Source organism: Gigantopelta aegis, chromosome 3 (genome assembly GCF_016097555.1).
Source record: "Gigantopelta aegis isolate Gae_Host chromosome 3, Gae_host_genome, whole genome shotgun sequence".
In the NCBI taxonomy this organism is placed as follows: Eukaryota; Metazoa; Mollusca; class Gastropoda; order Neomphalida; family Peltospiridae; genus Gigantopelta; species Gigantopelta aegis.
The window spans coordinates 54948986-54965426 of record NC_054701.1 but is presented as its reverse complement, the minus strand read 5'-3'; the positions used below and the strand labels follow the sequence as shown (position 1 = coordinate 54965426).

Sequence of the window (16441 nt, the reverse complement as noted above, 5' to 3'; positions counted from 1 at the left end):
TTGTTGTTTTTTTGTTTTGTTTTTAAATATTTTTTTATTTTTTATTATTTTTTATTATCTGTTTGCTGACACCAGTTTGTTTGGTATTATGCAATAAATTGAATTGAATTAAATAAGCACAGTCTACTTGATATGTACATAGCTGATCTCGACATATCCATTAGTGCTTTCAAATCAAGAGATTTCTCCGTATCCTTTAGATTACATGCACATGTATTTTGAAACTAATAAAATAATCAACAAAATGTAATTATCATTTCTTTAAAAATGTAATTTAATAATTCATTGTCTTTCCATTATAACTACAAAATGCTATTCTTATAATTTAACAACCTTTCAGTGAGTTTAAAACAGCAATAAACACCCATCGAGCAAGCACAAACATGATTGAGTGTATATACATATACATATACATATACAATAACATATATATTACACAAGACCTCGTTTCCGTATCTACTCACATCCATTAAGTACACAAGCGATTTCTTTTAAATAAATAATAAACACTCAGTCATTGTAGACTCTGTGTGCGTTTGTACATGACAACCAAACATTTTGGATGTCGTATCGTCTGACGGTTTCTATCATTTCACCTGAAACTCCAATAATGGAGAAAACCTGGCCTTCTCTTTGTCTAGTTTCGCGTACAGTTTAGCCAAACATGGCTTCTTTCCTGTTTTAACAAATCCTTCCCAGATACTATCTGCAATGATCTTAAAATGAAACCACGCATCGCCAATGAGAAGCGCTACATCTGAAGCCATTGGCGCCCGGACTCTGAATGTCACACATGCGTCAGACTCTAGGTCACCAGACATTGGTTCTAGTAATGTGCCATTGTACCATCGATGGCAGGCACGAGGCAAGGGTCTTTTGATTTTTGCGGCTTGTTTACACTCAACAAGGTATCGGAACAGGCACTCAAACGGGGCGCTGCTGTCTGTGTCAGGAGAGGTCATTCTTGCCCCAAATATGGCGAATACATACTTTCCAATAAAGGGACAACGTAATAAATAGGAAATAGAATTGTCATCTCGTTGTTTTACAAAAATATATCTTTGAAAATCTTCGTCAGTAGCACCAGGTTCGTTGCCATGGTAATGAAGTGAATGTGATAGTCTGATGTCATGGTGAAGCTGGAAGTTAAACACAAGATCGTCATGGCTGTATGTAACTGCTGGGTCAATGTGTGTTTGTGGAAGCAAGCCGTAGTTGCTCATGCTTGGAGTCGGGCCAAAGAATGAAACCTTTGGGTAGGGACTTCTAATGTATTCTTTCCTTTCTCGGCATTTTATCTGAAAAGCACATGCACTTTGTAGAGAATCCGAACACCAACTGTCTTTTGCAAAAATGGAAAAATAATATCTGCCTTTTTTAGGTGGTGCTACAGTAAAGATCGCTTTATGACCAATTATCCTTAACATGACGCGACCTTCTAGGGAGGGTGGACTTGCATCCTTGTCTTTTGGCTCAAGAGTATATCCGAATCCAACGGGACTAGGAACTGTTACCTGGATAAGAACAATACCAGACTCAGTCTCTTGTATGCAGTCGTAATGCATGACGAATTTGAGTGAATAGTTGAAGAATGGCGACTTCACGACAGGTAGACTGATGAATTCACTGAGCGTGATGGGGCACTCCAGGAGCTGCCAGGACGGGTCGTCTGGGAAATGCTGGTAGATGTGGTCCTCGGGGTCTGTTATGAAGTAGAACTCGTCACATTCGTAAGAAAACTGTCCGAAATCGTCACTGTCTCTCTTGGTTCTCTTGTGTCCAGTGAGTTCACTGGTGGTTCGACTGGAACCCGCTTTAACGTGCCGCGCGCCCCAGTTACAGTTGACAAAGCACCAAGAACCGTCAATGCTGACTGCCGTCCACGTATTACGAAAGCGGTCGTCTTCAAACTTCATGCCTGGCTTGTATCCTGCACCTTTGGAGTAACCCTGGATGACCTCACAATACAACCCCGCATAGCTGCAAAACAGGAAGTGAAATATTTCATAGTATAAGATTACTGTTGTACGGACAATAGTTTAACATAAATCTGTAATTTCAAGTACATTGTTATTATTTAACAGTTTAGAATAGACTTATCCACATCTTGCTAATCTAGATCACACGAAGATGTGTTATTTAGCATTTTAAAACTCACAAGCGGAACGCTAATCTACCGATTTGTGTTACAAAGTACTAGTTTTAGAAACATAGCAACAGTATGAATGTAGACGTCGATAACCGTTGACATTAATAACATACTGCTTTATTAAAACGATAATTGTTATTGTATTTTACATCAGTAAATGGTATTATAATGAGGTGAAGCGAGAGCGGGGCTTTAAATTACATATAACGCTCGTACAAATGAGCTGAACGTGGGTCAAAGTGTCAAGGATGACTGGGGACGAGTGCAAAACTGTCAAGCTAAAGCTAAGCTAATCAGAACAGGAATCGAATTAATCTAAGTTGTTTAATTTGCTCTATTGGTGTTTCAGTATCTCCATACTATTCTACACGACTGAACGAGACTCAAGAGGGATATTTAGTGGTTTTCCCTCTGTTATTTGTTTTACAGAAGTGCTTCAAACTAATTAGAAGAGAAGATCAATACATGTGACAAGGTAATCACCACATCGAGCGAACAAATCTTTAGAATTTCCTCTCGCGAAACATAATCAACAGTTGTTTGTGGCTTTTGTTGATGACTCATAGACCGGACAGTCGTTGCAGTGTGCTGAGCCATCTTGGTCTTGACAATATTGATTTTCTTCCAGATACTGTGATTTATTGCTTTTTGATAGCCATGTCGCTAAACAAATCTCTGCTAACAAATAAAATTACACCGATACTCATAATAAATTAGTTTTTCAAGGCAAAGGTCCTGACAAAACATGGATATCTGACCAGTTGTCTAATAAACACCAATATTTTCATCGCTTGCAATGCCGACTGAAAACGAAATTCAATCAATTACATGACAATACAGATCTGAGATATGCTATAAAATCTCGATTTCTAGCAAAGCAATATGCTGTATTACTTAAATTAATTATTTTATTTGACAGAAACTATATTTCACTTTCGGAATTGTCATACCATGTTTTGTCTGGAATATTACTAGGAGCATTTCTGTTTGAATGAGATTGCCCAACATCACCCACTAGGAGTATTTCTGTTTTGAGACCGCCCTATACCATCCACTAGGAGTATTTATGTTTTGAGACCGCCCCATACCATCCACTAACAGTATTTCTCTTTAGAGACCACCCCATACCATCCACTAGCAGTATTTCTGTTTTAAGACCGCCTCATACCATCCACTAGCAGTATTCCTGTGTTGAGACCGCCCCATACCACCCACTAGGAGTATTTGTTTTGAGACCGCCCCATACCATCCACTAGCCGTATTTATGTTTTGAGACCGCCCCATACCATCCACTAGCAATATTTCTGTTCAGAGACCGCTCCATACCATCCACTAGGAGTATTTCTGTTCAGAGACCGCCCCATACCATCCACTAGGAGTATTTCTGTTCAGAGACCGCCCCATACCATCCACTAGCAGTATTTCTGTTTTAAGACCGCCTCATACCATCCACTAGCAATATTCCTGTGTTGAGACCGCCCCATACCACCCACTAGGAGTATTTGTTTTGAGACCGCTCCATACCATCCACTAGGAGTATTTCTGTTCAGAGACCGCCCCATACCATCCACTAGGAGTATTTCTGTTCAGAGACCGCCCCATACCATCCACTAGGAGTATTTATGTTCAGAGACCGCCCCATACCATCCACTAGGAGTATTTGTTTTGAGACCGCCCCATACCATCCACTAGCCATATTTATGTTGAGAGACCGCCCCATACCATCCACTAGCAGTATTTCTGTTCAGAGACCGCCCCATACCATCCACTAGCAGTATTTCTGTTTGAGACCGCCCCATACCATCCACTAGCAGTATTTCTGTGTTGAGACCGCCCCATACCATCCACTAGCAGTATTTCTGTGTTGAGACCGCCCCATACCATCCACTAGGAGTATTTCTGTGTTGAGACCGCCCCATACCATCCACTAGGAGTATTTCTGTGTTGAGACCGCCCCATACCATCCACTAGCAGTATTTCTGTTCAGAGACCGCCCCATACCATCCACTAGCAGTATTTCTGTTCAGAGACCGCCCCATACCATCCACTAGCAGTATTTCTGTTCAGAGACCGCCCCATACCATCCACTAGCAGTATTTCTGTGTTGAGACCGCCCCATACCATCCACTAGCAGTATTTCTGTTCAGAGACCGCCCCATACCATCCACTAGGAGTATTTCTGTGTTGAGACCGCCCCATACCATCCACTAGGAGTATTTCTGTGTTGAGACCGCCCCATACCATCCACTAGCACTATTTCTGTTCAGAGACCGCCCCATACCATCCACTAGGAGTATTTCTGTTCAGAGACCGCTCCATACCATCCACTAGCCGTATTTATGTTTTGAGACCGCCCCATACCATCCACTAGCAATATTTCTGTTCAGAGACCGCTCCATACCATCCACTAGGAGTATTTCTGTTCAGAGACCGCCCCATACCATCCACTAGCAGTATTTCTGTTCAGAGACCGCCCCATACCATCCACTAGCAGTATTTCTGTTCAGAGACCGCCCCATACCATCCACTAGGAGTATTTATGTTCAGAGACCGCCCCATACCATCCACTAGGAGTATTTGTTTTGAGACCGCCCCATACCATCCACTAGCCATGTTTATGTTGAGAGACCGCCCCATACCATCCACTAGCAGTATTTCTGTTCAGAGACCGCCCCATACCATCCACTAGCAGTATTTCTGTCCAGAGACCGCCCCATACCATCCACTAGCAGTATTTCTGTTCAGAGACCGCCCCATACCATCCACTAGCAGTATTTCTGTGTTGAGACCGCCCCATACCATCCACTAGGAGTATTTCTGTGTTGAGACCGCCCCATACCATCCACTAGGAGTATTTCTGTGTTGAGACAGCCCCATACCATCCACTAGCACTATTTCTGTTCAGAGACCGCCCCATACCATCCACTAGGAGTATTTCTGTTCAGAGACCGCCCCATACCATCCACTAGCCGTATTTATGTTTTGAGACCGCCCCATACCATCCACTAGCAATATTTCTGTTCAGAGACCGCTCCATACCATCCACTAGGAGTATTTCTGTTCAGAGACCGCCCCATACCATCCACTAGCAGTATTTCTGTTTAGAGACCGCCCCATACCATCCATTAGGAGTATTTATGTTCAGAGACCGCCCCATACCATCCACTAGGAGTTTGTTTTGAGACCGCCCCATACCATCCACTAGCCATATTTATGTTCAGAGACCGCCCCATACCATCCACTAGCAGTATTTCTGTTCAGATACCGCCCCATACCATCCACTAGCAGTATTTCTGTGTTGAGACCGCCCCATACCATCCACTAGGAGTATTTCTGTGTTGAGACCGCCCCATACCATCCACTAGGAGTATTTCTGTGTTGAGACCGCCCCATACCATCCACTAGCAGTATTTCTGTTCAGAGACCGCCCCATACCATCCACTAGCAGTATTTATGTTCAGAGACCGCCCCATATCATCCACTAGGAGTATTTGTTTTGAGACCGCCCCATACCATCCACTAGCCATATTTATGTTCAGAGACCGCCCCATACCATCCACTAGCAGTATTTCTGTTCAGAGACCGCCCCATACCATCCACTAGGAGTATTTCTGTGTTGAGACCGCCCCATACCATCCACTAGCAGTATTTCTGTGTTGAGACCGCCCCATACCATCCACTAGCAGTATTTCTGTTCAGAGACCGCCCCATACCATCCACTAGCAGTATTTCTGTTCAGAGACCACCCCATACCATCCACTAGCAGTATTTCTGTTCAGAGACCGCCCCATACCATCCACTAGGAGTATTTCTGTGTTGAGACCGCCCCATACCATCCACTAGCAGTATTTCTGTTCAGAGACCGCCCCATACCATCCACTAGCAGTATTTCTGTTCAGAGACCGCCCCATACCATCCACTAGGAGTATTTCTGTGTTGAGACCGCCCCATACCATCCACTAGCAGTATTCCTGTGTTGAGACCGCCCCATACCATCCACTATGAGTATTTCTGTTTGGATAAGATTGCCACAAACATCCATATTTCTGTTTTTAAATGAGATCGCCCTCCCCCCCCCCCCAAAAAAAAAAAAATTCATGAAGTGTTTCTGTTTAAATGATGAATATGTTCGCTTGGTAGATACCTGCAAAGTCTCTTGAAAAGGTCATGGTACGTCTCAGTACCGTACTTAATCCCCCTCAGCAGTCCTAGGGGGGATTCTGGGTTCACCGACTCCTCTACGTCCAGTTTGTTGAGATCTGTCCACGTGACCCACCGGAAGATGCTCCTGTAATGCAAGACAAAATGTCACTATCGTCGCTAGATGAGCAATCCCAACTCCCAGGATTATTTTACTTCCCTAACCCCACCCCACACCCTTGTCTCGGTAGAATCAAGCTAACTAAATAGTTGTATAAAATATGAAATAAATAGACAAAACCACATAATAGTTGTTTTGCCATGTTATTTATTGCACGAGTTTATAGTGCGCAAGAGTACTATACCACTCGATCGCATAGAGGTCGAGTGGTATAAATCTTGCGCACTGTAAACGAGTGACATGACGTCATTCATGTGAACACGTACTACACATGCGAGATTCGGTATCAAGCATATCTTCAATAAAATAATGATTTATTTTATGGTCAGAAGTGTCTTTATTACTAAAGTAAGATTAAATGGGTATGTAATATATTTTTTTTTTATTACATACCCATTTAATCTTATTATAGTAATAAAAACAATTCTGACCGTGCAATACAAAATATTTTACTGTACAAATCTTGTAGGCGTAGTACATGTTCCCCCGAATGACGTAATGTCCCTAGCCAGGAATGCCGTCATTGTCTTAGCCTGGACGCTCAGCGTTCGGTTAATTCCATAAAATTCAACCAACTTTCCAAACGAAGCAAGTTGTGTTATTTAATTAAACTTTTGTTGATCATGATATAGAAAGGTGGTATGTAATAAATACAGAACCACATACCAGTCGTTTTGCCTTGTTATTTATTGCTACGCTGTCTCGTGGTATAATATCCTTGCGCACTATAAACTCTTATAAATAGCAATAAATAACATGGCAAAACAACTGGTACGCGGTTCTGTCTATTTTCAAAATAAACTCACCTAGCCTTTTCTAAATCAGTCTCACAGTCCATTATGAGATCTTTGACCAGTTCAGTAAATGTCATGTATCCTTTAAGAATCACCTGAAACAAACAGTAAACTGATTTAGACATACAGACCATTTAATTTACATATATTAAGAGAAATTACAATCCGTCCTATGATTTTTTAAATAATTTCAGTTTGGTTTGTGCCCCCTCAAAAAAAAAAAAAAAAAAAAAAAAAAATTGTTTGTGTGCATTTCAGTCCTCCTCGGCTCAGAAATAAATAACGTGTAGTAAATTCCATAGTATGAAAAAAGCGTTCCCAGTGGGAAGCACTATAGGTAAATCCATGGTATCAACAACAACAACAACAACAACACACACACACACACACACACACACACACACACACAATGGGAGCCCGTACGCCTATGACGATGAATTCCATTACAGTTTTAATTGGATATCTTTATCTACTGAGTAAATTAGTATATACCTAGTAGTCACTTCATATATACAAATAGTGCAAGTGCCATTCGTGTTTCATGACAAAAAAGTTACTTTTGTATAAACTACGTAGATATTTAAAAATTGTCACTATGAGGATGAAGCTTCTGGGTTTATTGTAATAAATTATAACGTCCAGTACCACTTCAGAAAACACTTTATAAATTAATTTAAAAAAATATTTTCTCCATATTGCACTCGGTGCAGTCATAACGTCACAGACCCTAGTTTCAACCCGTTAATCTAAAAACCTGTAACACATATGGATAAAGTTACAACAAAGCCAAACAAGGGTCTGTGACGCTGAAACAGGGAAATACCCTGAAAAATAGACTAGAACAGTTACTTCCCAGACGCACGTGCGTTTATAAAAAATATGAAAAATGCATTTTGTGGTTTAGAAACACCAGGTTCACATGAATCACTTCGGTTGCGCGGAAATGGATAATGTAAACAATAAAATATGAGTAACGTTTGATTCCAGTGATCATAAACGCTTTAATAGTAAAATATGTGCTTTAGTGTTTAAAAAGTAGGGTCGGTCCCTTGAAGAGAATACTAAATTGTCGTCTGATCTTGCTAATACACGCAAACAGTATTCACTAAATACTAAGTACATGCACTCACACAAAACACATGGTTGTCGATTCTTTCAAACACAGAAGGGCTTTTGAAGAGCTGGCACTTCTTAAACTCAGGCGGTGTAACGGGGGGTGGTCTAGACAGGTCAACGGATGAAGACCTATCCGACTCTGGAGTGCTTTGACCCTACAGAAGAAAACAGACTGGATTAATGAGGGAACAGACGCAGATTCCAGTAATAATAGCATTTGATAGTTAAACAGATCCAAGAAGATTTCTAATATGGTGAAACAATTTACAATGCTGATAGATCAGATAGCTGAGGTATGTACCCAGGACAGCGTACTTGAAAATTATTTGAAAAATCAATTGAAATGAAAATAAATTTGCATACTTAATGCACTTACCCTGATTAAAATAAAATATGTAATCATCGTGAAAAGTATTAAACATAATCTGAAAACAGGTTACAAAAAGAAACTAACATGCTTGAATAATAGCGTGATACTCGGCAAGAAAAGCAAAACAAAAATATAAAATAATATAATATAATATAATATAATATAAAATAATATAATATAATATAATATACAAAATAAAATAAAATAAAATTCACCCCAACCAAAAAACCCACAATAACAAACCCCCAAAACCCCCCAAAACAAACAAACAACAAAAAAACAACAACGAACAAACAAAACAAAACAAAACATAAAAAAGTTTTAAAAAAAGGACAAATGTTGTGATATAATATGTATAAAACGCTCAACAAATTAGCTTTCAATTTGCAATATAGAAAGCTGCTATCATCCAATCCAAGCGGTACAGAAATGAATGATGTTTACGTAGTTAAGCTTGAGTAATCGCCAAACACTCACGTCAGTCGTGGACAGACGTTCTGCTATCATGAGCAGCATCTCCTGACTGTGCTTCTCGATCATCCGGGCAACCTGCTGCTTCTCCTCGCTCGTCAATCGTTCCATCAGCTTCCTCACTTTCTCTTCCCTCTTCAGCTTGTAGTGTTCTTCAAGTTTCTCCGTTTCTCTGGCAACACCCGTCTTGCCCTTTTGTGGGGAGAATCGCTCCAAAGTGACCACCAGTTCTTTGACGGATTTTTCTTTCTCTTTTTGCAACTCTTCATCCAGCTTCTTGAGTTTTTTCTCCCGCTTTTCCATGATGTGCTCATAAAGATGGTCCTCCTCCACCTTTTGTATTTTCTCCAGTTCAGTCTGAGCATCAAAGACGCCAAGTTTCTCGAAATCCTGTACAACATATGGTGATATTGATAGAGATACTGATTATTACCCATCATATCTGTGCTCTACACTACCTAGCGGGTGTATGCTAAATTATTACCCATATGTTAAAATTATCTTGATACATATCAAAGTGATACGTCCCACTAGAACGCCAAGCGGGACGTAACACTTCGTGAACGTCATTGATTGGCGCACTACAACCTTACAGGAACGTCAACCAAACGAGTTGAGTGATATAAATTAAGATCGATTATGGATAATTGTAGGATATTAAACTCGTTACCATTTCGTATCATGTGCATGTCCCTAGTGAAATAATTGTTATTGTCACGAGAAAATTATTTCACTCGGGACATAAACATGATACGAAATGGAAGCTCGTTTGATATCCTATAAATACACCCATGATACATACATGTGCTTGAAAACGAGTTTAAATACTGTTGTATTAATGTGGGTATGATGTGGGCACGAGTCTGTTTAAATCCACTATCGCTTGCATTAGTCTGCACACAAACTTTTGCAGCCTGAAGCGATTTAGACGATCAGCGAATCCATCATCTTACTTTAAATTTGTATTTTTATTTGAACTTATAATTTGGAAATCACATCCAGAAAAACTGTGTGCGTAAATCAAATGACTATTTAAAAATTGCAAGATCAGTGTGTGTTTGTCGAATCAGCAAAGCGGTATTAATTCGAAATATCTTGTTGACATTCGGAACACCATGTTAAGGTTCTGCCGGTTTTACACCCGATGTGATACCACCCCCAGCCGTCACTCCTTTTAGGTATAATCATGTTTTATAATACAAGCAACGCAATTACGCTTAACCGTTAAATCTTAAGATTTCATAATAAACAGCTTTGAATACAGGACTATAGAAGATAGCACAACTAAATTAATTTGTTTGATGGAACTATATAACCATGTTCCATATATAAAAGAAAATATTATTCAATATTCATGTCCGGCGATCTCACCTAACAGTAATCTCGTCCAAATCACCTAATCGCATTTTATATTAGTACAGTATATATTAAATTTATAAAACGCTTAAGTCGTATAGAGTGTTTCTTTATTTGCATATGGCGTTTGTTTTTATCTGTTTTTCAACCACTTCTCTTTACAATCTCTCAATGGAGGCCGTGAAACATTGCCTTCAAAATTTCCATGCACGAGTTTTCCTGTTATTAACTGTTGTTATATGGCAGTAAAACCGCAACGGTAAATTTGACCTACTATATCGCTCCACTTGTTTCTAAATTGTAAGTAAAAAAGTAAATGCATACAAATAATAAAGTTTTATAAATGTACTAAAGTTAAGTAAGTAAATAATCTGAGTATTTTCTTGCTTTGCACCGCTTCAGGAGAATGATTTACAACGCACCTTGAATATATTCATGGCGACGACTGCAATGAATTTAATTATCCGCGAATTGTCAAGTTTTGACACAATTTGACGATTTATATCTTAATAATAAAAACACATTGCAGTATTTAAGCAACATGTCTTGACGTACGTATTGCTGCTGGTCATATCTTGTTCTTGGTGACACTAAAGAGGAGGACTACGCCAACAACATCACGTCGACCAACCCGGAACAACTGCCTTGCCTGCCAGTGTCAACTACACATTGCACGAGTCTCCCCTGGGTTGTCATGCCACGACCAGAAGCGGTCAGGCCCTTTATAAAACCTATATTAGCTCGGCCATTTACCTTTCGACCGACCGTTCAAAATTGCGCCAAATTTCCTCAATAAAAATTGCGCACCCCTTTCTCTTTGGCATTAACGGCTCCATTCAAAATTCCATAGCACCACCACCACCCCCACTCGCCTGCTACCGATTCGATCGGGCTGCTGGTGCTCCCTTGCACCTGCCAGTGCAGGCAGGTCGGCTCTTGTGCCCACGACGGGCGTGCGCTACAACAGCTTGTTCTGAATGTGCACGTAAAACCCTATGACATGACATGACATGACATGACGTACGTATAAAACTAATGAAAATCAGATAAACAATTAATGTAAAAAAAGCTTACCTAGTTTGTATGTTGTTCCTCCCGTACAACACTGGTATGTTTTTATGGACTTTATAAACTATATATCCCTGTCAATAGCGATAGCTGTGGAATGTTGTAAATCATATTTAGTGATAAGGTTTCAAGTATGCGTGTGAACGAAACTCGAACACAAAGCCATGTTTTAAATTATCTTGAAATGAGCAATTTGATAGCAGGTAAGATACACTGAAAACACCTGTGCCAGTATTGTGTACTGGCCCAGCATAATATTATACATGTGACCCTACAAACTATTGAAAGTCGCTTCAGCCAAAGCCTGTTTTATTTTTATGAGTATGTAAACAACAGCGTTTGTTTGCTCTGTAGGAAATGTCAACATGACACTTCTTTTTCAGACTGTGAAACAAAGGTCATTATTCTACAAAGACTGTCCTCGATAACGCTATGGTAGTTTAAGAAACAGTCACACTGCCAGGTATTGTGAACTAGGTATTACTACGTTTCCCACCCCTACGGATTGCCAAATTTTTGCCGCGTTTGGTATATGCTATGTATATCGAAACCCCACGCTTATTTTGAACATGCTCAAAACAAAGGTGGCTGGAGCAATCATCATTACGTACATAGCTGTATGTAATACGCTTTACTAGGTATATAGCCGTTTTACTACGTTTTAACAACGTAGTAATACCTAGCCCTTAATACCTGACAGTGTGACTGGGGCTTTAAGGATTGTTTATCATTTAATATGTACTCCCCGGTCATCATTATACAAATAATTATCACGCACCTAGTTACTGTTATACGCATTTATACACACACTCCCCCAGTTATATACACATACTCAGCATTACAGAGTCATTATTAAGAATATAATATGTATGTATGTGTGTATTGATGTATGAATATCTATATATTGTATGTATGTCGAGGTTGACTGTTACATACATAGATATTAACGCATTGGCGCAGGGGATAATTAAATCCTTTCTGGCCTCACAAATTGTCCCATGCCGTTGCTGAGACTCGAACCTGTGGCACCGAATCGCCCGCAATTTGCAAGACTAACCACGATACGCTCTGAGCTATCGAAGCTTCCATAAAAAGGAAGTTCTTTAACTCAACCATATGCATGGGGCCTACAATCTACGCGGTCGATCCCGCTTACGTGCATGAAACAGTGGGCAGACCTGGCACTAGCTAGTATGTATTGATGTATGAATATCTATATATTGTATGTATGTCGAGGTTGACTGTTACATACATAGATATTAACACACTGGCGCAGGGGATAATTAAATCCTTTCTGGCCTCACAAATTGTCCCATGCCGTTGCTGGGACTCGAACCTGTGGCACCGATTCGCCAGCAAATTGCAAGACTAACCACGATACGCTCTGAGCTATCGAAGCTTCCATAAAAAGGAAGTTCTTTAACTTAACCATATGCATGGGGCCTACAATCTACGCGGTCGATCCCGCTTACGTGAATGAAACAGTGGGCAGACCTGACACTGGCTAGTATGTATGTATGTGTGTATGTATGTATGTGTGTATATATGTGTGTGTGTATGTGTGTGTGTATGTGTGTATGTATGTGTGTATGTGTGTGTGTATGTATGTATGTCTGTATGTATGTGTGTCTGTATGTTTGTCTGTATGTGTGTATGTATGTGTGTGTGTGTGTATGTGTGTATGTATGTATGTATGTATGTATGTACTTTGTGTAGCTGATGGCTACATGCAGACTAGCAGACTACCATCTTAAATCTTTTTGTGCTGATTACCGGCAACTCATCAGTCCCTCCTTGTTCGGCTTGATGGTGTACTTCTTAATATCTAGGCAGGCAATTTTCCGTGATGTATGGACGTTTTCTAAGCGCTGACATATTACTCAGGGTAACAAACTTAGCCAGATGAATGAAGAAATTCTTCGATGAAAAGGGCCTTCATGTATGTTTGCTTCATGCCACTCTCCAACTAGCTCTAGCTTTGCGCTCATGTTGTTGATAACACGGACCGTAAAGTGCCTTAATTTTACCTCTGCCTCAAATAGGAGCTCCATATAATAAAACTGTTTGTGCTTGTTCTAAGGCATTAACATTTCGGTTGAATTTGATCCAGGAAATCAGTTCCACTGCAAAGTGTATACAGTAAACATATATGCATGTGTGTGTGTGTGTGTGTGTGTGTGTGTGTGTGTGTGTGTGTGTGTGTGTGTGTGTGCTCTTAATTTCTTTGACTAACTTTAAAGATGGTTCGTGTAGTATTTGTGTCTATGATGTATTTGTTGAATGAATGAATAGTTGTACTATTATCGTCTGTTGGATTTCATTCGGTGGTATACCCCTATAGTATTAAAATGGACATCACCAATTTCATTACTAAACGTTACTTAACAACGTGATTACCTCGTAGGTGCCTGTTGATGTTTTTTGTTTGCCTCGCATGAAGATTTCCCGGTAGTGCGCAAACTCCAGTGCGTTCGCGTCATACTGCCAGCCAGGGTTGTACACACTCCCACGAGTCTGAAAGAGAGGTACTCTGTATTACAATGTGTATCATATTAGCTATTAGTCCAACAATAGTGACTATTTTTCCAGTAGTCTAACAATAGTGATCGATTCTCTAATAATAACACTAGTGATTGATTCTCTAATAGTCTAACAATAGTGATTGATTCTCTAATAATCTAACAATAGTGACTGATTTCCCAGTAGTCTAAAAATAGGGATTGATTCTCTAATAGTCTAACAATAATGACTGATTTCCCAGTAGTCTAACAATAGTGACTGATTCTCTAATAGTCTAACAATAGTGATTGATTTCCCAGTAGTCTAACAATAGGGACTGATTCTCTAATAGTCTAACAATAGTGACTGATTTCCCAGTAGTCTAACAATAGTGATTGATTCTCTAATAATCTAACACTAGTGACTGATTTCCCAGTAGTTTAAAAATAGGGATTGATTCTCTAATAGTCTAACAATAGTGACTGATTTCCCAGTAGTCTAACAATAGTGACTGATTCTCTAATAGTATAACAATAGTGATTGATTTCCCAGTAGTCTAACAATAGGGATTGATTCTCTAATAGTCTAACAATAGTGACTGATTTCCCAGTAGTCTAACAATAGTGATTGATTCTCTAATAATCTAACACTAGTGACTGATTTCCCAGTAGTCTAAAAATAGGGATTGATTCTCTAATAGTCTAACAATAGTGGCTGATTTCCCAGTAGTCTAACAATAGTGACTGATTCTCTAATAGTCTAACAATAGTGATTGATTTCCCAGTAGTCTAACAATAGGGACTGATTCTCTAATAGTCTAACAATAGTGACTGATTTCCCAGTAGTCTAACAATAGTGATTGATTCTCTAATAATCTAACACTAGTGACTGATTTCCCAGTAGTCTTAACAATATTTACTGATCATCCTCATATATACAGTTGTATATAGGCAGGATTTAAAAACAAATATTGTATTAAAACATCTAATTTGGATGATCGACGATACATTTTGAATTTGTAAAAGAACTGGCTGCTATTTTAGTAAATTTTTTGTGTACCTCATACTTTTAGCATCATCAATCCTGCCGGTAACGGCTAATGGATTATTACTGTACAAAGGTTTGTGGGAGTCCTAGGGTGCTGGAGGTGCGCATTTCAATAGTATTTCGACACTTTCCGTTAACTTACGTGACGTTAACAATGCTTTGACGTTTTAATATGCTTATTGATGTCAAAGCGATACTACGCACATTCGTCTGAATATATTTTAACTTCACAAATGTACGAAAAGATCGCTGTTTGACATTTATAATCATATTTATTTTAAATATGTATAAATATAAAATATCTGTGCATGGATCAAATACTATGTAATGAATGACATCTAACTACTGTGCTGTTCTGTTCCAATATTTCCTGAAAATGTTGAGTGGATATAGAGGTAAGTAACTGTTTGTTTCTTTCTGATCGATGACGTAGGAGGTGTGTGTGTGTGTGTGTGTGTGTGTGTGTTGTGTGTGTAGTATGTGTGTTGTATGTGTGGTGTGTGTGTGTGTGTGTTTTTGTGGTGTGAGTGTGTGTGTGTGTGTGTTTGTGCGTGTCTGTGTGTGTCTGTATGTGTATGTATGTGTGTGTGTGTTTGTGTGTGCGTATGTGTGTGTGTCTGTGTGTATGTGTGGCTGTGTGTATGTGTATGTGTGTGTGGTATGTGTATGCGTAGTGTGTGTGTGTGGTGTGTGTGTGTGTGTGTCGTGTGTGTAGTGTGTGGTGTGTGTGTCCGTGTATGTTTGGTGTTTATGTGTGGTGTGTGTGTGTGTGATGGGTGTGTGTGTGGTGTATGTGGTGTATGTGGTGTGTGTGTGTAGTGTGTGTCTGTGTGTGTCGTGTGTGCCGTGTGTGTGTGCCGTGTGTGTATGTGGTGTGTGTGGTGGTGATGGTGGTGGTGGTGGTGGTGTGTGTGTGTGTATGTATGTTTGGAGGCACCCATAGTGGGAGCAAAAACTCACTGTCAATGGGTCGTGTTATGGGGCAACAGGTGCATATAAAACACATATTAATAAAGAATACAAGAAATGTTCGCGAAGGTTAATTATGTTCAGTATGGCCAAATACCTCATGCCAATATTCTACCACTAATGTATGGCCAAACATCTCGTACCAATATGCTGTCACTAATGTATGGCCAAACACCTCGTACCAATATGCTGTCACTAATGCATGGCCAAACACCTCGTACCAATATGCTGTCACTAATGCATGGCCAAACACCTCGTACCAATATGCTGTCACTAATGCA

At 39.7% G+C, this 16441-nt stretch overlaps 1 protein-coding gene across 1 annotated transcript in view; it reads right to left on the bottom strand.

The window, feature by feature from the left end:
• Positions 1–256: 256 nt before the first annotated feature.
• LOC121368256 (hillarin-like) overlaps positions 257–16441 on the bottom strand; it is a 47113-nt gene continuing 30928 nt past the window's right edge. The window contains exons 2-7 of the mRNA XM_041492910.1: positions 14043–14159; positions 9228–9611; positions 8395–8535; positions 7277–7359; positions 6294–6437; positions 257–1980 (exon numbers count right to left, since the gene is read on the bottom strand). Coding sequence (XP_041348844.1) covers positions 588–1980; positions 6294–6437; positions 7277–7359; positions 8395–8535; positions 9228–9611; positions 14043–14159 — 2262 coding nt within the window. The 3' untranslated portion in view covers positions 257–587. The remainder of the gene's footprint in view (positions 1981–6293; positions 6438–7276; positions 7360–8394; positions 8536–9227; positions 9612–14042; positions 14160–16441) is intronic.